This window comes from the organism of the source record quoted next, unplaced genomic scaffold, assembly GCF_019419815.1.
Source record: "Pyrus x bretschneideri cultivar Hongxiangsu unplaced genomic scaffold, Pyrus_bretschneideri_v1 Contig95, whole genome shotgun sequence".
Taxonomy (NCBI): Eukaryota; Viridiplantae; Streptophyta; class Magnoliopsida; order Rosales; family Rosaceae; genus Pyrus; species Pyrus x bretschneideri.
The window spans coordinates 841,554-865,237 of NW_025999837.1; the positions used below are offsets into that span (position 1 = coordinate 841,554).

General features: G+C 38.3%; 1 protein-coding gene and 1 long non-coding RNA gene across 5 annotated transcripts; one reads left to right on the forward strand and one right to left on the reverse strand.

The window, feature by feature from the left end:
- The first annotated feature begins 339 nt into the window (after positions 1–339).
- LOC125473746 (dentin sialophosphoprotein-like) lies at positions 340–9,928 on the forward strand. Its single transcript, XM_048577005.1, has 12 exons — positions 340–700; positions 1,289–1,515; positions 1,932–1,996; positions 2,946–3,020; positions 3,470–3,816; positions 4,999–5,067; positions 5,148–5,236; positions 6,136–8,340; positions 8,465–8,542; positions 8,673–8,781; positions 9,348–9,398; positions 9,520–9,928. Exons 1-12 carry the CDS (start codon positions 341–343, stop codon positions 9,568–9,570), a joined length of 3,726 nt encoding a protein of 1,241 aa, XP_048432962.1. The 5' UTR covers position 340; the 3' UTR covers positions 9,571–9,928.
- Positions 9,929–10,691: 763 nt separating this feature from the next.
- LOC125473747 lies at positions 10,692–20,961 on the reverse strand. Of its 4 annotated transcripts, XR_007255561.1 has the most exons (7): positions 20,783–20,961; positions 20,500–20,671; positions 20,330–20,407; positions 19,763–19,853; positions 11,984–12,049; positions 11,380–11,536; positions 10,692–10,856 (listed from the first exon to the last, which is right to left on the reverse strand). It is a non-coding gene; the product is annotated as an uncharacterized LOC125473747 (long non-coding RNA). The 4 variants fall into 4 exon arrangements; XR_007255560.1 differs by lacking the exon at positions 20,783–20,961 and having other exon boundaries at positions 20,500–20,727; XR_007255562.1 differs by lacking the exon at positions 20,783–20,961 and having other exon boundaries at positions 19,727–19,853; positions 20,500–20,727.
- Between the last annotated feature and the right edge of the window lie 2,723 nt (positions 20,962–23,684).

Sequence of the window (23,684 nt, forward strand, 5' to 3'; positions counted from 1 at the left end):
GACTTATTATGGTTTTTTTGGAACGAGTGCACCAACCCATGAACTTTTTTTGATCAATAACGTATCATTACGTGCAAGTTTATTTTTATATAGCAATATATTATCCAATCGAAATGTTATCATAAGATTAACTCTTCTTATGTAAGTTGCTGTGATTCGAAAAGGGAAAGACGACTTAGGCACATAAACACGAGTCCAAAGGAACATATTTCCAATTTAATTTTTAATTTCTTTTCCCTTGGTGAACTCTGTTTGTGACTCAAGCAAATTCACACGAACCCCAATTCAAGGCCAATTCCAATTCCACGCCAATTCCGTCACGCCCCTAAAACTCTCGCCAATGTACTCATCCAAGTCCGGCCGAGTTGGCGGCGGCGGCGGCTCAGGACGCAGAGCCGGAGCCGCCAAGCCTGGCCGAGCCTCCTTCCCTCCGCCCCTCCGCTCCTCCGCCCAAACCAGCCGCCTCTCCCTAGGAGGCTCCAATCCCAGAGGCCGCAACTCAGGCTCCAATACGTCAGCAGCCGCCGCGCCGCCGGCCGTGGAAGAGCAGTTAAGTTTAGTCGCCGGGCGTAACCCACTTGCTTTCTCTGTGATCATTCGTATGGCGCCGGACTTGGTGGAAGAGATCAAGCGCGTCGAAGACCAAGGTGGTGCGCCCCGCATCAAGTTCGGTCCGTCGCCTAATAACTCCCTCGGCAATGTGAGTGTCTTGGGGTTATTTGAACTGGGGATTGCTTAAATTTTGCTAATTTCGTTGGGTTTTGGATTTCGTAGTGTTTGTGATTTGCTTGTGTGCGGCTCTGGGTTGTGTTTCAATTACGCATTGCTCAAGTTTTTCGGTATGGTTTTTCATGGAGAAGAAATTTTGGACTTTGCTCATCTCCTTCAACTTTTCACCAGGTTCTTTATATTTCTCTTAATTTTCAGGGGTATTTTTTCACTTGGGAGTATTGTGGCTTGTTTTTAATTTGAAGTTGTTCCTATATTTTTTCAACCGTCGGTTTGGTGTTGCTTGTATAGTTGAAATTTTGTTCCTTTTTGGGGCAATTTGTTACTCTTATGCAGAATTATTACTTTGTCCACTAATTTGGTTTCTTTGAAGTTATTCTTTTGGCAAGGTTGATGTTTTCGGAGTTTTTGCTATAGTTTACCTGCCCAGATAATAAAATTTGAGTTCTTTTAAGTCTCTCCATTGGAACATTTGGAAATTTTGTTAATACTAGTTAATCTAGATGCAGAGATTAATCTTAATGTTATCATTGTTTTGAATGGTCCAATATTGCTTCAGGTTATTGATCTGGGTGGGAAGGAGTTTACATTTACATGGGACCAGGAAGTTGGTGATCTCTGTGACATTTATGAAGAGCATGAAAGTGGTGAAGGTGGAAATGGTTTGCTGGTTGAATCAGGATTTGCATGGCGCAAAGTTAATGTGCATCGGATCTTAGATGAGTCAACTAAGAACCGTTTTAAACAGTGGTCAGAGGAAGCTGAGCACAAGAATAAATCCCGCAAGTAAGTAGTCTGATTGTCACTGTGGAGTTCCCTCGCTTTTTCATTATTCAATAGCTATAGGCATATTCTTTCTTCAGTTTCTTTTGCTTTGGCACAATTAAATATTTTTAACTGCATTTGCATTGGCTGCTTCAGGGAGGTTGCAATATAGAACACTATTTTTGGTGGTACTTAGTTGCTAATAGTATCTTCAATTGCCATCATTCTTGTGTAGTTCTGGTTGCCCATTAGTTGCATTATTTTTACTAAAATTAATTTGATGCTTTTTATTTCATGACTAGTTTCAAGACTTTTTTTTTAGTACAATTATCAGAAGGTTGAAGTCTGTTGTGTTGCAACCGTCAACTGTGTTATGCCTTTGAGTTGTTCCGACTGTTATCTTATCCATTTAATTTGTTTTTTGTTTCTGAAAACAGGGCCATTGTGTTAGAACAATGTACAGAGACGAAGAATCAGTTAAAGCAATATGATACTACAACTGGTAAGGTTTTCAATCTGAGTTTCATATATTTTCATATTTTCAGTATAATACAGTCAATTTCTTACTTGCCTAGAAGTTAGTAGTTTAGTGCGAAGTAGGAAAACACTGAACTTGAAATGTGTAATTAATGTAAAGTTTTCCACTATAGTCTACATTGCCTTATAAGAAAATCAGATTGAACTAGCTAGAAATGCACATGAGGATCGATAAATTTTAGCGCATAGTCTAAATTGAAAAACATTAATGTGTTATATGTCAATGAAAATTTTTAATTGTTTTTTTCTTCTGGTTTTGTTTAAACGGCTGCTGTTCGTATATGTTCAGTTAACTACTGTTTGCTACTTTTTTATTTTTATTGAAAGATTACAACTAAAACTACTGAACTGTTGGGTTTTTCCACCCCGTGATGAGTTGCCCTAAGTCTATTAGGAATTATAGTCTTAGAGGATTAAATTGTTTACCCAGTTGGAGTTGTTTTCCCAATTGGAGTTGGTTTCTCAATTGGAGAAGGATTCATAACTAGGTTCCAATTAGGATTAGTAATCCTTATTAAAGAACACCTTTATTGTGCAAAACAATAAGTTGTATACCACTCAAGGAGTTTGAATGAGAGAATAATGTAAGGGCAAAATGTGTGCAAGAGAAAAGAAAAAAAGGTAAGAGTGCATTTTTTTGTTCTTGTTCTTGTTCTTTCAGGTTCTCTTCCAAGTCTTAACACTAGAGGGTTGACAAGATTATTCATTGTACTCATTATTGATATAGTGAAAGTTTGTTGTTGCTGCTCCGAGGATGTAGGCGCATAGCTGAACCACGTAAATTCTTGGTGTTATTTATCTTTGTTTTTTTTTGTTTTCCATTTCCGAATTTTTTCTGTTTTTCCCATTCTTAAACGTGATATTCACAACATGAACTACATAACTAACGTATCTGATACCTCATTTGTTTCCAGCTAATCAACCTTGGAGGAATTTCAAACGAAAGAAAGAGCCCCCCTTTAAGAAGCAGAAAGTTGAACCGCCTCAAGGTGAGTGGAGCCTTGTAGAAGCTTTTATTTTCTAACCTTTTTTTCTTTTGGGGTGGTGGTCGGCTGTTTCTTGTGCCTTTTTGCACATGATGCTGTGATTCTCTAGACCCATACCTCTACTACCTAAATGATCCACAATTAGACACTTATCTTGTGCCACTGTCCATACAAGAAAAACTATTTCGTTGGAACACCCTAATATCAAGCTTCTAGGTTTCCTCTTATACTTCCCCAAGCTCATTACAATAAGCTTTTACATAAAAGTTCTCTTACAATTGCCCCATCTATTTAACCTTGTCACTATCCCCAGCCAAAGTAATCCTCATCACTATCCCTCTTCCCTCCTTTTCACTATTTTAAATTCTTTCTTCTTCCAGGCTTACAGCTTTGAAGTTGTTTTATTTGAGTTTAAATTTTTTATTGAATCGTCTATTTATTTGAATTTTCAGCTCCCCCTAAATCTACATTTAAAACTGGAGTGTCATCAACAACTACTGCAAAGGGTAAGTACTCATCATCACCTCTTCAAACTCCACCTGAGCAATCCGGTGCTCTATCATCTCCGTTAAGAACTAGAAATAATTTGAAGAGTCATGCAAGTGCGGAAGATATTATACCCTTTCAAGTGATTAAAAAAGACAAACCTGCTCCAAGCTCTGATAAAGAAATCCAAATCAGGACCAGTATTGCACCACGAGAAACAGTGGGCAAGGGCAATAGTGGAGCTAACGCTACAGATTTGCTGAGTATGTTGATTGCTTTGCTCACGGAGAATCCCAAAGGCATGAGAATAAAGGTATGAACTAATAAATGACATTTAATATATTTGATAATAGCCTTATGTCTACTGTTAAATCGTCCAATCTTATAAGGTCGTATTATGTTGATATATTTTAGACATGACATTATTCCAAGTGGACAAATTCCACTCTGTAAATGATATATTCCCAAACAGGACATATAACTCATCCCACCACTTCACATAATATGAGTGGAAGAGAGTTCTAGTTAACCTGATGCAGGATATCTAAGGGAACCCCTGGGCTTTGCCATAAAAGCTGCATCATAGATTCATATATCATATATATTTTTATGCAGTCGCTGTTTTTAAGTACCCTAAAACCCAAATTTATCTCAATATATGGAAAATCAGTTTTGCCTAAACAGTTCTGAAACCATCGGATTTTCATAAATTTGACTATGCTCTGCATGCTTATTTCATTCCAAACTATAACTAAAATAGTTTTATTCTTATGACAAACAAGTTATTTCTCAATCCGTTTGAACAATAGAAAACCACTTTAAAATCTTTTTCAAAAGAAAAAAAAAAACATAAAAACCACTTTAAAATCTTTTTCAAGAGAAAAAACCAGCATACATCAACAGTGTCGTACATGAACTATTGTTTTTCATGCATAATAATAGGCAATCATATAATGAAACTAATATCTAAGAGCGAGTGTGAGTGTGTGTTCCCCTACTTTGATTCGAAAAGCATTTTCATCAAAGCACGCTGTAGTTATTCTCCTATTGCCAACTGTGCAGCATGTTAGTTTCCTACAGCATTTGTTACTGTTTTAACAGGGCGTACTAAAAGCTGATACATTATTTTATATTCATCCCTTGCTTATAAGGTTTGGTGTGATTAAAGTTCTATAGGTCTGATGGTGTTACAGACATTATAAAAGGTAAATGATAGACTAAGTATTGAGCTTAAAGGAATCCTTTGAGTGGAGCATAAAAATGAATGCCAGTTGTTGGGAGGGTGTAAGAGTGCAGCTAGGAGAGACGGAATTTAAAACTTTTTTCTCCAAGCTAAATTATGTTAAATAGAAATGGTGAGGGAAACAATCAAACAACTTTGGATATTATGATAGTGCATCTGGAATTCTAAAAAATGCAACTCTGTTATAAATTCATACAATGTCTTGGTTTCTACTTCTGGTACTTATCTCTCTGGATCTTGCTTTTTTAATAGGATTTAGAGAAAGCTATTGCAGATTCATATCCCAACTCTATAAAGAAAATTGAGCCCATTATAAAGAAGGTAAGTGATGGAAATCCTTGATGCTATTATTCTAATAACATTAAGTGATATTATATCTTCTCATTCAATTTGGACATCAGATTGCTAATTATCAAGCTCCAGGGAGATACGTCTTGAAATCAGGAGTGGAGTTAGAAAGCTTAAAGAAACCTGTGTCTGAAAGTGGAAGGTAATCTACTTTTTGTCCAAAGGCGTACTCTGTATGATCAAGTCAAATAGTGGCAAACAAGTTTTCCCGTTACTCATGCTTTAACTAAAGGCTTACTCTGCATGATCAAGTCAATTGGTGGCAAACATGTTGTCCGGTTACTCTGTCTTTTAGCTTGTATGGAATCTTGGTCCTCAGGAAATAGATGACTTGACACAATAATAAGCCAAAATATCTAAGAATATAGAAGGAATAAATATATTCCTGATACACAATAGTATTAAAGTTAATTTGTAGAAATATAGAAGGAAAATGGGCATCCTTTAGGCCGTTCAAATTCTCTTTGAGCATGCATAATATCATTGGAGATGCTTTACAAGTTATCTCCTTGGTTTGTCACACAGAATTTATTTATATCGTGTTGCATGCTAACTCCAATCATTCTGATCTGTATTCTAAGTTTTATGAATCTTTGGTTTTTCTGTCTGAATGGTTTTCAATTCTTAATCTGAAAGTTGTAGTTGAGGGTTTTGAATTTTATATCCTTATGCCATCTCTTTTTTTTTTTTTTTTTTTTTTTCTCTATTTAAGGATTTTGGTGCCTTCAAATTTTGTACAATTTGTTCGAGATATTCTGATCCCAAACTACTTTACCTAGGATCATTTAGAATATCTCAAAAGTACATGTTTTTTATTTACTTTGATGGCTCAATCATTACCAATAAAGATCCACGAACTATGGTTTTTGATTATAGTCTGTTGTACTTGTACTTGTATCTGCTTTTGTAAAAACTGATTAACAGTGGATTGAGCAAGGGTTTTCTACTATATATATTGATGCAAGTTATATCACGGTGTATTATATTTTGATCACTCTTGTTGGTCTCTGTCTGTCATAATGTGCATTTGTTTATTCTCAGTTCTCCCGAGGATAAACTTTGCCAGAAACCTGCTCCTGGTGGTAACCGTGAATTGCCTGTTCAAGCACCACACTTTGAGGAGAAAGTTTCTCCTAATGAGTTGGAGGAGCAGGTTCACGAACGATTGGATGCTACAGTAGGTCAGGATTCAAGTGCATTGATTAAAATTGATTACCAACAGCATTCCCCTGATTTTTGTGGTGAAAAAAGGGGCCCCGACGATAATGAAGCACGAGGAGGAAGCTCTAGCGATACTGGGAGTGCCAGTGACAGTGATAGTGACAGCAGTGATACCGGAAGTGACAGTGGAAGTCATAGCAGAAGCAAAAGTTCAGCACGAAATGGGAGTGGAAGTAGTAGTGATAGTGAAAGTGATGCATCTTCTAATAGCAAGGAAGGTTTTGATGAGGATGTGGATATTATGGCAAGTGACGATGAGAAAGAACTGAAACATAAATTGCAAGGCTCTGAACGAGGGTTTTCTACTTTGCCCGTCCCATGGAGAACTCCTGACGGCAAGCATGTGCAGAGTGGGATTGATGAGAAGCAAGATGATCTTGAAGTTGACGCAGTTGAGATTGAAAAACAGTTGCTTGATGCTGATCAGGTTGCTGAATTGGCTGTAGTTAGTAACTCTAATCGTAATAAAAGTGAACCTCTTGAAGAAACAAAACCCTTTTCACCTGAGCATGGTGAGCTGCAAGGCCGCCAAAGTTTGGTAGACCCTGTGTATGGAGGGGAGAGTTTAGCCAAGGATGACTTCAGGGATGAGCAGTCTGACAGTTCTGAGAAGATATCTAAAGGTACATCCAAACGAGGTTCTGAGGTAAAGCACACTGATGAGAAATCTGAACACAATAAAAGATTAAAAACAGAAATATCACGGCAATCTTCTATTTCTGCGGGTAAAGGTGTCCATCTTTCAGAGGCTTCTCACAATTTGTCTCCTGATAGACTTGTTGAAGGCTCTCATAAGGACCCTGTCTCTCAAATGATGGATAGAGATGATAGGGATGGGAATATTGAATCTGGATCACTCAAGGCGTGCAACCAAGCATTTTCTGGCAGATACACTTCAGAGTTTAAACAATCAAGTCAGCAGTTTTTTTATCATAATTTACAGACAAAGGTTCCTGATTCAGCAGAAAGACCAGATAGATATGCAGAGAGTTTAGGGCACGGCAGGAAGTACTCTGAAAAGAGCTCTCAAATGCATGACGGTTTCCTCTTGCAAAAAGATAAATTTCATAGAGATACTCAAAATGAGGACGGTTATGCTAATGAGAGAAAGGTTCCAAGAAATTCTAAGGAAGGTGGTACCCGAGGCAAACAGTCAGTGCCCTTGGATCCCCACTACCAGAAAGATGGTGATATGGCTGGAAAGATCAAGGGAAGTGCACAAGTTTCCAGCCTGTTACTGGGTTCTTCACCAAAGGATAATAGCAGAAATGGTGCAGCCGCATCCCATGTCGTTAATGGCAAAGGCAGTATACTCCAAAGAGAGTTTTCAGACTTGGAGTTGGGCGAACTTCGTGAGCCCTTGCCTGAGGAAACAACAGTTAATAAGCAATTTGAGAGAAAAGGTTCTTTTAAGCAGTCAGATGACAAAAAGAGCATTTCAGAGAACCAGGTTTCTGAATTCAGTAAAGTGAAACGTGCAGGAAAGGAAAATTTTGATTCGGGAAGGCCATCCTCTCCAGATTTAAACTCTAAGTTTCCAAGTAATCAGGAAGGCTTGAATAAAAAGAGGAACTACGAAGATCGCATTGAGGATTTAACAAGGTCTCAACAGAGAGCTGTGCAGTCTGAGTCGCAACACCCATCACGAGTAGATCATCCTGATTTGGGGCGTTCGTTTAGCAAAACAGTGGGTCTTAGTAGTAAATCTAGACAGAATGAAGCTGGAGGCAGACAAGCAATTGGTGTGGCTGGACAGGGAGAAAGCAATAAGAAAGCAATCCCAAGTGCTCCTCAGCAGCATGACTCAAAACGAGGGCTAGTTTCCCACCCCATACAAGAAAGTAAAAGACATGCATCCAATATAATTGTGGATTCGACTGATGTACGAAAGAAATCAATGGTGGCAGACTGCAATGACACTGATAGAAAAAAGAGGGATTCTTCTTCAGATGAGAATAGTTGTTCCTATTCTAAGTATGAGAAGAATGAGCCCGAGCTCAAGGGACCAATAAATAATCTCTCTCAGTAAGTGAACATATTCAAGCTTTTACAATAGTGAAAACCATCTGACCAGGCTTTGGCCGTGTTGTATTTAATCCTGGTTTTTGACGTCTGAATTACATTATACTTTTTCCTTTTCTTATCTTAGGTACGAAGAGTATGTGCAAGAATATCGTGATAAGTATGATAGCTATTGCTCGTTGAACAAAACCCTAGAGAGTTACAGGTAATTTGAAGATTCCTTTCACTTCTTTGAAGGCAATGCTGTTTCACTTTTTAATACTTGTTTGATTAATTGCTTTGTGTTGATTTTATCCAGAATTGTGTCTCAAAACAATTTATTCCTTCTAATGTAGGAATGAGTTTGAAAAGCTAGGAAAGGACCTTGATTATGTTACTCAAGGCACGGAGAAATATTATAACATATTGGGGCAGGTCAAGGAATCATATCGTGGATGTGAAAAGGTATGCTCTGTTCTCGATTCTTATAAAGTCTGTAGATGATTGAACTGTGAAGTAATTCAGCGAGACATTGTCTCACTGTCTTCTTGGTCAGATGTAATAGTTTGATTATGCAATTTCAGTTGTACTTACTTTTGTTTTCATGATTCCCCTTGCCCAGTGTTGTTTTGCATGCATTCCAATTTGGCTTGAATAAACATACAAGTGAAAATTTTATAGATGAACGGTGCGCTTTGAAGTTCGGTCTACCCAGCCCAACCGATAAGCTCAGTAGTGCATGTGTTTGGATTAATCTGTATTTGATGAATAAGGAAAATTTTGGGACAAATACTATAATCATATATAAATAGCTAACATTGTGTTGCTAGTGATGTGGTAACTATTATTTGAAAAAAGAATTTAGATTCTTATATTATTTTTCATTGTGTTTTGATTTTCAGGAGTATTAACAATACATAAAATGTTTCAGAATTTTTTTTTCTTGATTTTGTTTAATTTTTCTTTCTCTAATAACTAATGTTATCTTGTTGAGCTTTTCGGTTTGAGTCAAATAATATCGTCGCTTGCAGAAACATAAGAGGCTGAAAAGAATATTTGTGGTACTTCATGAAGAATTGAAGGTGATTCGTTCTTTCCTCGTCGTAGTTGGAGTTTGTCATAGAAATTATCTACGTTGCACTTACCATTTAAGTTTTAAACTTTTTGTGCGAGTGTTGTGAATATTTTCGTGTCTTCCTGCAGCGCATTAAGCAACGCATTAAGGACTTTGCAATCTCATACATGGAGGACTGAAACCTCGTCTTTCAGGCCCGAGGGTGTGATTAGGAAGCTAGATGTTGAAAACAGCACAACAGAGTCCTCTTGCTTAACTCATGTCACGTTGAGAGCATGTTCGCAGTTTTGCCGTGCCCGCGCAACCAGTATACACGTAAATAGCACTTAAACTCGTATGTACATTAGTTTTGTATTCAGGTCAAGCTTTCTGTTCTTGTTTTGCCTGATTAGTTCAGCCTATTCAGTTTATTCGGGCTTCTTGACATTGTGCTTCATGTGCATATATTTGTATGAAACCTTTAAGAAAAGGGATGGATTAGTTGTAGGGTCCACTCCACATCGAACTTTAACAATCTATTTTTCAAGTTGCACCTCATAGATCATCCTTACAAAATATTAGCCAAATCAGAAATGTTTAAGACATCAAATTGAGTTAAAAGAAATTAACGAATACTTTGTTATAAAAGAAACAATGAAATTTTATCTTGATAATTATATAGGTAAAGGGATTCGTATTAAATTGAATTTTTGCAAAAATGATCTATGAATCGAAACTTACAAAATAAATGTTTCGGATCGTTAAATATCAATTGTGGTGTGGATCCCACACCTAATTCCCATTTTTTGAAAAAAAATGAGAATCCTTTTGCATAAAGAGCTTGTATATTTATATATCATATCATAACATACAGTGGAACTCAAAGAGTTAATCAAATAAGACAAAATCATTGACACGATGCACATAATTGACAATGTGTACAAGTCTTGTAATGGATCATTTATAATAATTAAGTACGAAACTCACCATATATGTGACTGTTGAATTTCACTTTACCGTGCTTATCTAAACTTCGGGACTGTTACTTATAGTGTGATTACAGTGCAATTTTTGGTTCATGAAATGAAACAACCATGTAGTCACATGTAGAACAAAGAATTATGCCATCGGCGAAAATTGTCAAGTTGAAGAGAAAGCCTTCTTAATAATACAAGGAAAATGGGTGTCTAAAGAAAATGAAAAATAGGTGCTTGAGAGAAAAATAAATTCATAAAAAGTAAAAGAAGGGTATACTTGGAAGTTTAGTAAATTACTAGAAATATGGCCCACGCGTTGCTGCAGGATTAGTAACCATATGGAAAAAAATATATATATATTTCAAAGCTATAAGAGATTATTAAAGAAGGTTCACGTGTATTTACATTGAAAAATGTTTGAGCTTTTTGAAAGAATTTTTACATAAAGAGCAAAAATTGGATGAATGAAACTCTTGGAATCCCTCGAACCATTCTATGAATAGCATGACCTGTAAGTGATTGATAGTGTAACAAAAATTAGTAAAAGAGAGTGTAAGAGTATATTATATGAAACTATATTATTGGAACCACTTTATGGAAAGTTGTAGTGCTAAGATATACTCGGTTATAGTTTCAAAACTAATAAAAGAATGCAAGACAGAATATATACAGAAAAAAGTAAAAACTATTTAGTTTGCAAGATATGAACGATTCAGCTTGCAGAAAATATGGGGAGTGACTGAGAAAAGGGAGCACTAAATTAACTGTTTTTCCTTTCCTTCCCTTTGCTCGATGCATAAACAGTAGAGTAGCTCTAGTTTTTCAGTTTTTTTCATGCCATTCTTCATGCCAAGTCAAGATCAACAACTAAATTTATAACATGCATGTAAATAATACTAGGAAAATTTCCACTTCATTATACATGCATATTATTTTCTTAGTTCATACATGAATTTGACATTATCTCTTTCAAAACCAGCAACCAAAATCACTTCTCAAAGAGATTATAAATAGAAGAGAGTGGAAGCTTACCCAAAGCCAATTTCGAGTAGTAGTGTGGTGCTACATTCTCCATTTTCTTATTTTCAGATCCCAACAATCTCTGCAATTAAATGTTAGAGTTGGGTTCCATTGGTCTTTCAAAATATCCAGACAAATTGCTCCATTTTGACCGCTAATATTAGGGTGCCTTCAACATATGAGATACATACACACAAAAAAAACATTATTAGTGATCCCGATGAATATCGTTTCTCCTTCAGCAGTCCCTAGAATCTTACACAGTGGCACTTGGCTGTTTCTCCTACTTTACAAACTGGTTTTTTTTTTTTTTTATCTTTAAAGCACATTCAGCTGATAAATATATTCTTCACAAAAATTATGCAATACAAATGCACATGAAGTGCTAATAATCTTCATAAAAAGGCTAGTTACATTTCTTCACAACTTGAGTGATCTCTCAAATAAATGATGGATGAGATTAAGTTTATCACTTTCACATTTACATTTGCCCACAATTTAAGTGTTATATTTAAACTCCAAACGATGCATAGGTTATCATGCCGTTACACTAAAATTCACATCCAATAAGAGTATAAATACACCTAATTGGTAATATCTTGAGAGAGAGAGATACCTGGCAATGGGCCGACTTGCAATGAACTAAAGAACTTGATTTTTTTTCTTATGCTTACATCACCACCTTCAAGAAATACATCAATCAGTAAAATCAGAAGTGATAACACAAGAGAAAATCCCAGATAAAGTTCTCATTCACAGTGAAATTATTAGTATTGCACTCAAATATTTTGTGATAAGCAGATAATGGTTTAAACAATATTATATCAATCATCATTCTAATAAAGAGAATATGTTACTTGTCCAAAACTACTAATCTGGATCACGGCTCAAAACTAATTGTCAAAACCTTTCATAATAGTAAATTATTGTTCTTTTTTAATATTCCGAATAATTGGATACACAATCCTTTTATAGCTTTATATATGGATACTTGACCCTCATTAGTCTTATATACTCCCCTCGTGGCCATGAGACTTTTTGATGAGCGCATTAGACAGAAGGGCATGTAGAAAAAGGTATGTAGGCTAAAAAATATATTTGTTATTGATACGTGAATGTGGAAAAATGGAAGAGAATGCTTTTTTTCTCATTATCTTTCTCTACAAGATTACAAGGATATATATACATGATACAAGTGTGTAGGTAGGACAAGGTAGCCGTCCTAGTGTGTAGGTAGGACAAGGTAGGATGGCTGTAGGACGACTTGACGGCTGTAGGACGGCTAGTGTGTAGGTAGGACAAGGTAGGACGGCTGTAGGACGACTTGACAGCTGTAGGACGGCTAAGGTAGGACGGCTGTAGGACGACTTGACGGCTGTAGGACGGCTAGTGTGTAGGTAGGACAAGGTAGGACGACTTGACGGCGGTAGGACGGCTAGTGAATAATATTATATACAATTACACAAGGACTCCAACCATATTCCTTATTTGTCTAACACTCCCCCTCAAGTTGGAGAGTGGATGTCAAGAACTCCCAACTTGCGTAACATACCCGAAAACTTTTCTTTCCCAAGAGGTTTGGTAAACAAGTCTGCCAACTGTTGTGCCGTACCCACATGCTTGGTCTCTATTGTGCCATCTACAATCTTATCTCGTATAAAGTGACAATCCATCTCAATGTGACGAGTTCGTTCATGAAAAACAGGATTGGCAGCTATATGTAACGCTGCTTGATTATCACAAAATAAAATGGAAGGACCATCCAAAGGAATGTTCAAATCCTTCAACAAAAAACGAAGCCAAACTATCTTTCAACAAGCACCTGCCATGGTCCTATATTCCGCCTCTGCTGAAGAGAGCGAAACGGTTTTCTGTCGTTTCATCCGCCAAGAAATCAAAGAACCGCCCAAGAATACACAATACCCAGTAGTCGAACGGCGAGTGATAGGGCAACCTGCCCAATCAGAATCACAAAACGCAGTTAACTTGGTCTGGTTGTCAGAACGAAATAATAAACCTTGACCTGGAGTAGCCTTCAAATAACGAACAATACGAAGCGCAGCATCCATATGAGATATCCTTGGCTCGTGCATAAAACAGCTTAGAACATGCACATAATAGGTGATATCCGGCCGAGTGATAGTGAGATATATTAACCGACCTACTAATCGTCGATACTTTTCAGGATCCTTGAGAAGTTCTCCTTTATCAGATAATTTTGTGTCATCCATAGGAAAAGCAATGGGTCGTGCTCCCAAAAAACCATAGTCCTTGAGAATCTCTAATGCATACTTGCGTTGAGAAATATAAATCCCTTGTTTGGAACGCGAAACCTCAATACTCAAAAAATATTTTAAATCACCAAGGTCTTTTATCCGAAAATGATCACGGAGAAAAGACTTCAGAGAATTAATGGCACTAGCATCATTGCCTGTAATCACAATATCATCCACATAAATGAGCAAAGCTGTGAAAGAAATACCAGACTTTTTAGTGAACAATGAATAGTCAGCTTTGGATTGTTGAAAACCGGCAGAAATGATGGCACTAGTGAATTTGGCAAACCATTGGCGAGAAGCATGCTTAAGACCATAAAGTGACTTGTGAAGGCGACACACAAGATTCTCCCCCCTGTCGCCGAAGACCAGGAGGAGGAGACATATAGATTTCTTCATGTAAGTCACCATGTAAGAAAGCATTATTAACATCAAGCTGATGAAGAGACCAAGACTGACTAGCAGCAAGAGCAAGAAGACAACGCACCGTAATCATCTTAGCAGTAGGAGAAAAAGTGTCATGATAATCAATACCTTCAACCTGAGTGAAGCCTTTAGCAACCAAACGAGCTTTGTAGCGGTCAATAGAGCCGTCGGAATTGTGCTTGAGTTTGTACACCCACTTACAACCAATGGGAATTTTGCCAGGGGGCAAGGAAGTTAAAGTCCAAGTACCATTAGCATGTAAAGCTTGAAGCTCCTCAGTCATAGCACGTTGCCAATTGAGATCAGTGGCAGCCTCGGCAAAAGAGGAAGGCTCCACAGTCCGACTGACAGAGTTAATGTAAGAAAAATGTCTGGGAGAGTAACGGTGATAAGAGAGAAAATTACAAAGTGGATATCGCGTACCTTGTGTAGAACCGGGTTGCGAAGTCGAAGATGGGTGGGATGGCAGAATCACCTGCGAGCAAACGTAGTCTTTTAAATAGGATGGAGGTTTATGGGCACAGGAAGAGGTACGGGGAAGGGGAGGATTGGTAGGTAGTGGGGGGGATAGGGATGTCCGTGGCTAAAGGGGCATGGGGAGGAACGGGTAATGGGGCAGCAAGGGAATCTGTGAGAGGCGTGGAAGGGGAGGAAGGTGGAGGAGGGTGAGGCATCGGGGCAGGAAAAGGTGGGTTATATGTAAAGTCCAGAGGGGGTGGGATGGGTAGGGTAGGCGAAGAGGATGGGATAGGAGGGTGAGAAACGGCATAAGGGAAAGTAGTTTCATGAAAGATGACGTCTCGACTAGTGAAAATGCGGTGATTGTCGAGATCGTAAAGGGTATAGGCCTTTTGTCCATGAGGATAACCGAGAAAAATGCAACGATGAGCCCGAGGGGAAAATTTGGTGGTGGGAGTGACAGAGGTAGCATATGCCAGACAACCAAAGACGCGGAAGTGGTCATAAGATGGGGTTTTCGAAAAGAGAACCTCAAATGGGGATTTATGATGGAGAAGATGGGTAGGGAGACGATTGATGAGATAAGTAGCGGTAAGAACACATTCCCCCCAAAACTTGATACGAAGATGGGATTGAAAACGAAGGGCGCGAGCGGTTTCAAGAAGATGACAATGTTTTCTTTCAACAACGCCATTTTGTTGGGGGGTATAAACACAAGAAGTTTGTAAAAGCACCCCATGATCAGAGAAAAAACTATGAAGAGATAAAAATTCACCACCATTGTCAGTACGAATGCATTGGATGGTAGTGCGGAATTGGGTAGTGACATAAGCAAAAAAATCCTTAATTAATTGTTGAGTGTCGGATTTATGTTTCATGAGGAACACCCACGTAAAGTGAGAAAAATCATCCACAATGGTTAAGAAATAATGAGCACCAGAAAGAGAAGATTGACGATTCGGGCCCCAAATATCACAATGAATTAAAGCAAAAGGGAAAGTTGATGAAATTGAACTCAAAAGAAAAGGTTGACGAGTTTGTTTTGCCAACGGACAAACATCACAAATATGACTAGAATCAAAAGTACAATTAAGAGAGCTAGATGCTAAAGCTTGCAAACGAGTGGAGGAGGGGTGACCAAGACGCCTATGCCAGAGGGAGGAGGGGATGGTAATGATGTTGCAGAGAGGTTGACGGGTGGGGAGAGAAGAGGTAAGGGCCACAAGGTAATACAGATCGCCACATCGCTTACCCACACCAATCATCGCCTTCGAAATCAAGTCCTGCAAAACACACCAAGAAGGAAAGAAGGTTATGAAACACGATAATCCATCTGAATGTTTACCAACCGATAAAAGGTCCACTCGGAAATTAGGGACACATAAAACATCCTTCAAAGTAACTGATGAATTTAAAGCAAGAGTGCCGGTAAAAGTAATGAGAGCGGAAGCACCACTAGGCAAAGAAACAGGCGCCAAATGTGAAGGAGAACGATTAACCAAACATGAGGCGGAAGAAGTAATATGATCCGTAGCACCACTGTCAAGAATCCATTGACCATGACGAGAGGTGACAGGTAACAAACCTTGGGCAAAATCAGTAGTGGGCACGGCATTGGCCTGAGGAGGGGTGGTGGTGTCACGTAGAGCAGCTAGAACACGGGAGTGCTGCTCGGCAGAGAGGTCAGGCATGGCAAGCTGCAAGTCATGCAAAGTGGGCTGGGCCCCGTGCACTTGGTGGGTCGCTGGAGTAGAAGAGGAGGCGGGGGCCTGGGTGCCTTGCACGTGATGGGCCTGGGTGAAATTATGGGGCCGGGAAGCAGAAAACCGTGGCTGCCGGGGAGGACTGGAAGGTGCATGGCTGTGGGAAGAACTGGAAGCAGTGGCACGGCGCGGTGGTCGCCACGGTTGGCCATGGAGGGGATGGCCAACAGGATAGCCATGAAGTTTATGGCAGGTGTCTCGGGTATGATAATCAAAATTGTAGTAGGTGCAGTGGAGGGGAGGACGAGCAGAGGAGGGACGGGATGGGCCACGTGTTGGAAGTATGCCCACAAAGCCACTCATTTGATGTAATAGCTTTTTGGAATACTTATTGTGTTAAACTTTTATATGTTTAATAGAAAGGCAAAGCTTATTGTTAATCACTATTTATAGTATCTTGTGTTTAAGCAATAAGGGAATCCAAGGAATGTATTTGATCTAAGAGACAAGTGATTTAAGTTAGTTAAATTAACGAGACCTTTCTCTTATGTTCATTCCTAAAACGTTCCTAGCCATAGGATTGCCAATTGGGCATTGACAATCCGCTAAGGTTAGCATGTGTTATGTCGACTCAAGCGTGAGTATGAACTAGTCTCAAGTCATTTGGTGTTGGACACTAAGGCAAACACATAGGTGCTCGAAAGAGTAATCGAGTACACTGAACAACGATCAAACAAGAGTTCGAACATACATGTCATGTGAGAACTCAATAGTTGCAATATGCAAAGTAGTCCTTTGACCTGAGGATCATTGATGTCTAATGGTTAGGTCCTTGATCTTTGATTATGTCAACGGCATTCCATTGGAGTGTCCACGGCATTGTTGGGGTCAAGCTATCTAGTCATGTAGGCATATGAATGTACAACAAGGGATCTCTAACCTTCCATGATGGAAGGAGAATACTCTAAGATATGATTCGAGAGTCTTTGGCCAAAGCATATGAATATAACTAAGGAAGATGTTCCAAATCTTATTCAATTGAATCATATAGAGAAGTATCACATTGGATAGTAGACATGAAACAAACTATCACTTAAACAATGTGATTAAGAGTATTGTATTAGAGAATGACCGTATTGCATTGTAGTTGTAACTGGATAGGTTCTCCAACCACTTCTACTTAGCTTGGGTAACCATGACATGCTGCTAGGCGTCACCCATGGTTTGTGGAAGCCCTAAAGATTAGCAAACACTAATTTAAGGGAGAATTGAAATGTGGTTTCAATTCACAATCGATTGTTAAGAGTAACATCGCCCACTACCTCGCTAATTGGAACCTAATGGATCGTACACCGAGTAAAGATATAAGTGAAGAAATTATATGAAATGGATAAGCAATTAAATGGTTTAATTGAAGAATGGTCAAGATTAATTAAATAGTTAATTAATTATACGAAACGTTCGTATTGGGCGTTTAAGTTAGTTTTGGGCTTCGGGGCATAAAAACGTTTTGGTCCACAAGGCCCATTATGTTTAAGTTGTATGACAACTAAAACAAAATGGGCAATTAAGCCCAAATACAACATATGGCCGGCCATAAGCTTCAAGGGTAGTGAACTTGGCTTAATTGCAAGTTTGCCACTCCATTGTGAGGTGGTATAAAGACATCTTTATAGCCATTTCACCCTAAGGGTTTCTAATTGAATTTGGGTGAAACCTATTCTCTCATTTTCACCTTAGGGGAGGAACATCTAGTAATCTTTCTTCCCTAAGTCATCCATTTCATCTTCACACAACATCTTTGGTGTGGAGACTTAGAGACACCAAACTTTTGGTGTTTTGGAGAACAAATCCTCAAATCCTCAAAGAAGAAAAAGGAGCACTAAAAGGGAGAAAATCACAAGGAAGATCCAAGGAGCAAGGAGGTGACTTGAAGGCCCTCCACTTGGGTGAATCCCTTGTGCAATCAAGGATGAGCTTCAAGGGTAAAGAATCTCTAAATTCTTATTCTCTTTAATTTTGTTAAAGAGTCTTATGGTTCACCATATACTAGGCTTTGAAAGTCATGGGTTTTATAAATTGTTTTTTAATGCATGCCTACTTTAAAGTGTTATTAGTTTGCATATGTATTCAAATGTTCTTACATGTTCTTAGCTAGGACAAAATTTTTCCTTCACCACGAACAGCCATGGCAGCAGGTTGATCGACAGAGCGGAGGACGCCCAAGGAGCGTTGTTTTTCAGCTTGAGACACCGAGAAACAGGCCTGACGAACAGTGGGAAGGGGATTCATTAAAAGAATTTGGTCACGAACAGCAGCAAAGGATTCGTTGAGGCCTATTAAAAATTGCATGAGTTGTTGACGGTCATGCTTCGCGTTGCAAGAGCACGTGCAGCCATCATTATAAGAAGCAAGCTCATCCCAGAGAGCTTTCAGGCGAGTAAAATAGGCGGAGATAGAAGAAGAACCTTGAGAAATTGTAGCAAGTTCCCGGTTGAGTTGGAAGATGCGTGGAGCATTACTCTGAGAGAAGCGTTCGCGAAGATCATCCCATACAGCTTGGACAGAGGTGGAAAAAAGCACAGATTCTTGAAAGTCAGGTTCCAAGGAATGCAGAAGCCAAGAGAGAATCATGTCATTGCAACGACACCAAGCCGCGTGAGCATCAGGGTCGTCGGAGGAAGAAGGTTCTTGGATATCGCCAGTGATGAAACCAAGTTTATTCTTGGCACTCAAGGAAAGCTGCATGCCACGGGCCCAGGATGTGTAGGTATCACCATTCAACTTCTTGGATACAAGGACAAGATTCGGGTGGTCGGAATGATGAAGGGAAAAAACACCATCGGAAGAAGAAGAGTCAGCCATGGGAACGGCAGAGAAAGCTGCCGAAAAAAAAATTAGGGCTAGGGTTATAAACCTGCTCTGATACCATGTAGAAAAAGGTATGTAGGCTAAAAAATATATTTGTTATTAATACGTGAATGTAGAAAAATGGAAGAGAATGCTTTTTTTCTCATTATCTTTCTCTACAAGATTACAAGGATATATATACATGATACAAGTGTGTAGGTAGGACAAGGTAGCCATCCTAGTGTGTAGGTAGGACAAGGTAGGACGGCTGTAGGACGGCTTGACGGCTGTAGGACGGCTTGACGGCTGTAGGACGGCTAGTGTGTAGGTAGGACAAGGTAGGACGGCTGTAGGACGGCTAGTGAATAATATTATATACAATTACACAAGGACTCCAACCATATTCCTTATTTGTCTAACAGGGCAAGCTTTGAGTATTCAAAAGTTTTTCAATTTCTCAGTTTGCTCTAGACCTCATGATATGCCAATAATAGTTAAAGATGAATGAACAAAATAACAAAGATGGGTTACAACCAAAGGACAACTGAAATAGAGAAACGAAGAACGAAAACCATAAATGGAACCCAAACACAAAGAGAGTGAGAGAGTTAAACCCAAAAGCTTAACCCAATCTCATTTGCATACCATTTGACCATATTAAGAAAAATATGAAATTTGCACCCCCATTTGACCATATTAAGGATAGGGCACTCAGACATTGCAGTAGTAGTATCCTTTGGTATGCTTTTCCTCAAAAGTGCCATTAAAAAACCTATAAAGCATAAAAATTTAGAAACAGAAAAGAAACGGTTCGAAATTGCCATTAGAAACACACAATGTACAGAGGGAAACCAAATCAAATTATTATGCCCTTTATTTCCCAACTTCATCAAAACAACCAAGAAGTATAATTCAGCAAGGTTAATTTCTCACTTTCTTTAATGAAAATGAATTCTACTTCTTCTCATCTATTTGTTCTTCGTTTTTATGGGTTTTTGTGTGCCGCTTTTGAAGCGCTTTATGCTCAAGGTAAATAATTACAGTTTTTTTCTTTGAGCCTTTTCTCCAACAAAAACAAAATTCCAAAAAACGAAGAGCAACATGTGCTGAAACGAAAAACAGAAGCAAATCACCCAAAATTACAACGGATCATTTTATATTTTCTAGATAAATCACATTCCCTATTACCATGTATCATAAATATTCAAATTTATACCATCCTAATTCCACATAAGACAATACACAAACCTTCAGAGAGATGTCAGCGGATGGTCAAAAGTTAGGTTTCGTGTTGCAGCAACGACTCCTGCTGCTGTTCATAGATCACTGCAAGACAACAGAGAGTTGTATATTGCTACACTACATGTATTGAATCAATTCCAAAAGGGTATTTACAGTAAAAAAGAAGCTCTACATACCTTTTCTTGGAATGCCAGCCCCATACTTATTCGCTTAAGCGTTAACAGTAGCTATAGCCTGTAAAAATAGAAAATCAACTTTTTACCTACATCATCATAGAATGGCAGCCACGAATCTTCCACTGCCTATAAATTCCACAGCTGCCTTACCCTTTGCCGCACACGAATCATCCTAATAAAATCAATCAAATAAAATAAAACAAAAAATTCATCAACTTCTTGCTTCTAATTCCGTAATACCTATCAAAATTACCAGATCAAAAAATTGAAATAAATAGCTTACTTCAACAGTGAATCGGCAGCAGAACTTGAATATCTCGTGGTTTTCGGGTTTTGGTGCAGGCAATGGCCAGTGTTTTCTAGAACCAGATGCAAAAGCTATTTTCCATTCCCTCCTAATCCACGATGACAACACGTGTACACCTAAGCAAAAGGAGCGCTGATGACGATGCTACGTGGAAAGAGATCAAGCAGGGCCATATTCGCCATTTCACTGTTGATGAACAGTGCACTCTCTCACAAAATGAACTGTGATTTTCCGATGCCTTTCAGTATATGTATAATTTTGGATGTCTAGAGTAAATTGGGTGTACACAAAAGCGCTCATGTTTTATTTTCTTTGATTTATTAAGTTGTTTTGGTTGTCCTAAAAAAGAATAGGAAAAAAAGAAGCAGAAATTATTTAGCTATTGTTCCGTACCATTATGGACGAAGACTCGGGTAAAACTTTCACATCTCTCTCTAGATATCTTTAGATAGAGAGAGAGAGAGAGAGAGAGAGAGAGAGAGAGAGATCCGCTGCACAAGAAACCCTATTGTGCGTTACATGTGCTCGACATGCCGCACTCCATCTTTCTTCCCAACGAGCCCATTTTTCTCAAAGAGTTGTATATTCTTCTTGCTGATCAACGATTATTACAATATTGGGTAACCCCGTCATATATTTAATTCCACCGAGATATGTTTCACTAAAAAACATTAATTAGCAAGATAGAAGTGTACCGAAAAGTTGCAAAAAAGAGTATTAACAACACTTGATGTTTAGTTAAAGGGTTCTAAGACACAACACACAAAAACCAAATCTTCATCATTGTGTTGTAAGGTATCCTAAGACACAACACACAAAAACAAAAACGACTCTAAAAACAACTCTTTTTGTGTTTTTCAAACACTCTTTTTCAATTTTTGTTTTTCAAATTTTCAGATTTTCTGTTATAGGAAACATTAAAACACTTCAAACACACTAAAAACACTTAAAAATAATGAGTAACAACTTTAGAAGTGATAGGTGATAAAATTCCACGAAAATCAATGAAAATCATTTGTTTACCCCCCACATTTAAATCAAGCATTGTCCTCAATGTTTCAAACATAGACTCACATGCAAACAATCAAACACACAACTAACAAACATGACAATTATGGCAAAGTAAAAGCAATAAAGAGTAGGGTAAAAGAGAGCAAATCTGGTTTTGGAGCCAAAGATTCCTAGGTCTTCTTTATTTGAATAAATGGGTTGCCTCCCAAAAAGCGCTTGCTTTAACATCTTCCAGTTGGACGATACCTCCTTTTAAGCTCCATTAGTGCCCACGGCATGGAATTGATCTTTGAATGGGAGGTGATACTTGAAATGATCCAGTAATTGTTTAAATTCTAGAGTGGGTGACTAAATCATTAACAACATATTAGTATAAAACAAAATTGAAATTCGGGGAGGTGGCTTACTTGTGTGCTCCGACATGAACTCAAGAATAAACACCCCTTCGAAAGTTGTAGGACTAGAAAATTTAGCCTGATTTGGTGTTTTGACAGTTATGACTTGTCCCGTGTCATAAAATCCAACTTCTTTGGGAATTGTTGTCTCAAGTATATCTTCTTTGATGAATTCTAGACATTCCCCAGCCACTTCTTTCTCTTGAATTATTCTTCTTGTTGTACAAAGTTCTTTGGACAATTCAACACATTCTGGAACTTGATTTCTTTGCACCTTTGGAAGGGCTTCCAAGATGTCTTTTTCACTCTCTTCTTCCCTGGAAATCATGAACCTGCACAGAATAGGGACATTTGGTGGAATGGGGTTAGGAAGAATTGAACTTGGAACAACCTTACCTGAATTGGATGGCGTATGAGCCTTAGAAGGTTGCGGCAAGGGTGGTGCTACCCTTGCCATGGCTTTGGCATCCTCCTCTTCCTCGAGCAGCAACTTTTCATCCACGTTCAAGCTATGTTTGGATGTTTTTGGGTCAGCTCCAACCTCTATACTACTTCCCAAGGTGATAGTTTCAGTGATTTCACAATCTCCCATTGAATTTACAATAGTTGAGTTGGAGAGTTCACTTTGTTCTTGAATTTGCCCCATGAATTCTGCGATTTGCCCCATTTTATTTTCTTTGATTTATTAAGTTGCATAAAACAAGCTAACAAAGTCACATAAATATGCTCCTATCACACAAAACCACTCATGTTTTATTTTCTTTGATTTATTAAGTTGTTTTGGTTGTCCTAAAAAATAATAGGAAAAAAAGAAGAAGAAATTATTTAGCTATTGTTCCGTACCATTATGGACGAAGATTCAAGTAAAACTTTCACATCTCTCTCTAGATATCTTTAGATAGAGAGAGAGATCTGCTGTGCGAGCAACCCGACTATCTGTTACATGTGCTCTACAGGCCGCACCCCATCTTTCTTCCCAACAAGCCCATTTTTCTCGAAGAGCTATATATTCTTCTTGCTGATCAACAATTATTACAATATCGGGTAACCTCGTCATATATTTAATTCCACCGAGATATGTTTCACTAAAAAACATTAATTAGCAAGATAGAAGTGTACCAAAAAGGTGCAAAAAAGAGTATTAACAACACTTGATGTTTACAATGGTTAAAGGGTTCATTGTTTACATTATTACCCTTATGACCAAACAAAAAAGTTTACACTGCCCTTATCTTATCTAAGACCCATCCCGTCTCTAGACATTTAAAACCCAAAAGGCTGTTGCAGTGGAGGCAAGCAAGAGCAACAAAACTTCAACCTTCTTCCAGCTACCAAACTTGTAGATCCCACTGAAAAACCCCAAAAATCGTCGCAAAACATTTTCATTCAACAGAACTTATGGACCACCAACTTGTTTTGGTTTGCACCCTTACCATAAGCACTCAAACCCATCCTTTTTTTCTATTTTAACT

Coding starts and splice junctions, on each gene's coding strand:
- LOC125473746 (XM_048577005.1), top strand. CDS start 341: ATGTACTCATCCAAGTCCGGCCGAGTTGGCGGCGGCGGCGGCTCAGGA. Junction 1,516..1,931: donor CACAAGAATAAATCCCGCAA/GTAAGTAGTCTG, acceptor TTCTGAAAACAG/GGCCATTGTGTTAGAACAAT. Junction 9,399..9,519: donor TACTTCATGAAGAATTGAAG/GTGATTCGTTCT, acceptor GTCTTCCTGCAG/CGCATTAAGCAACGCATTAA.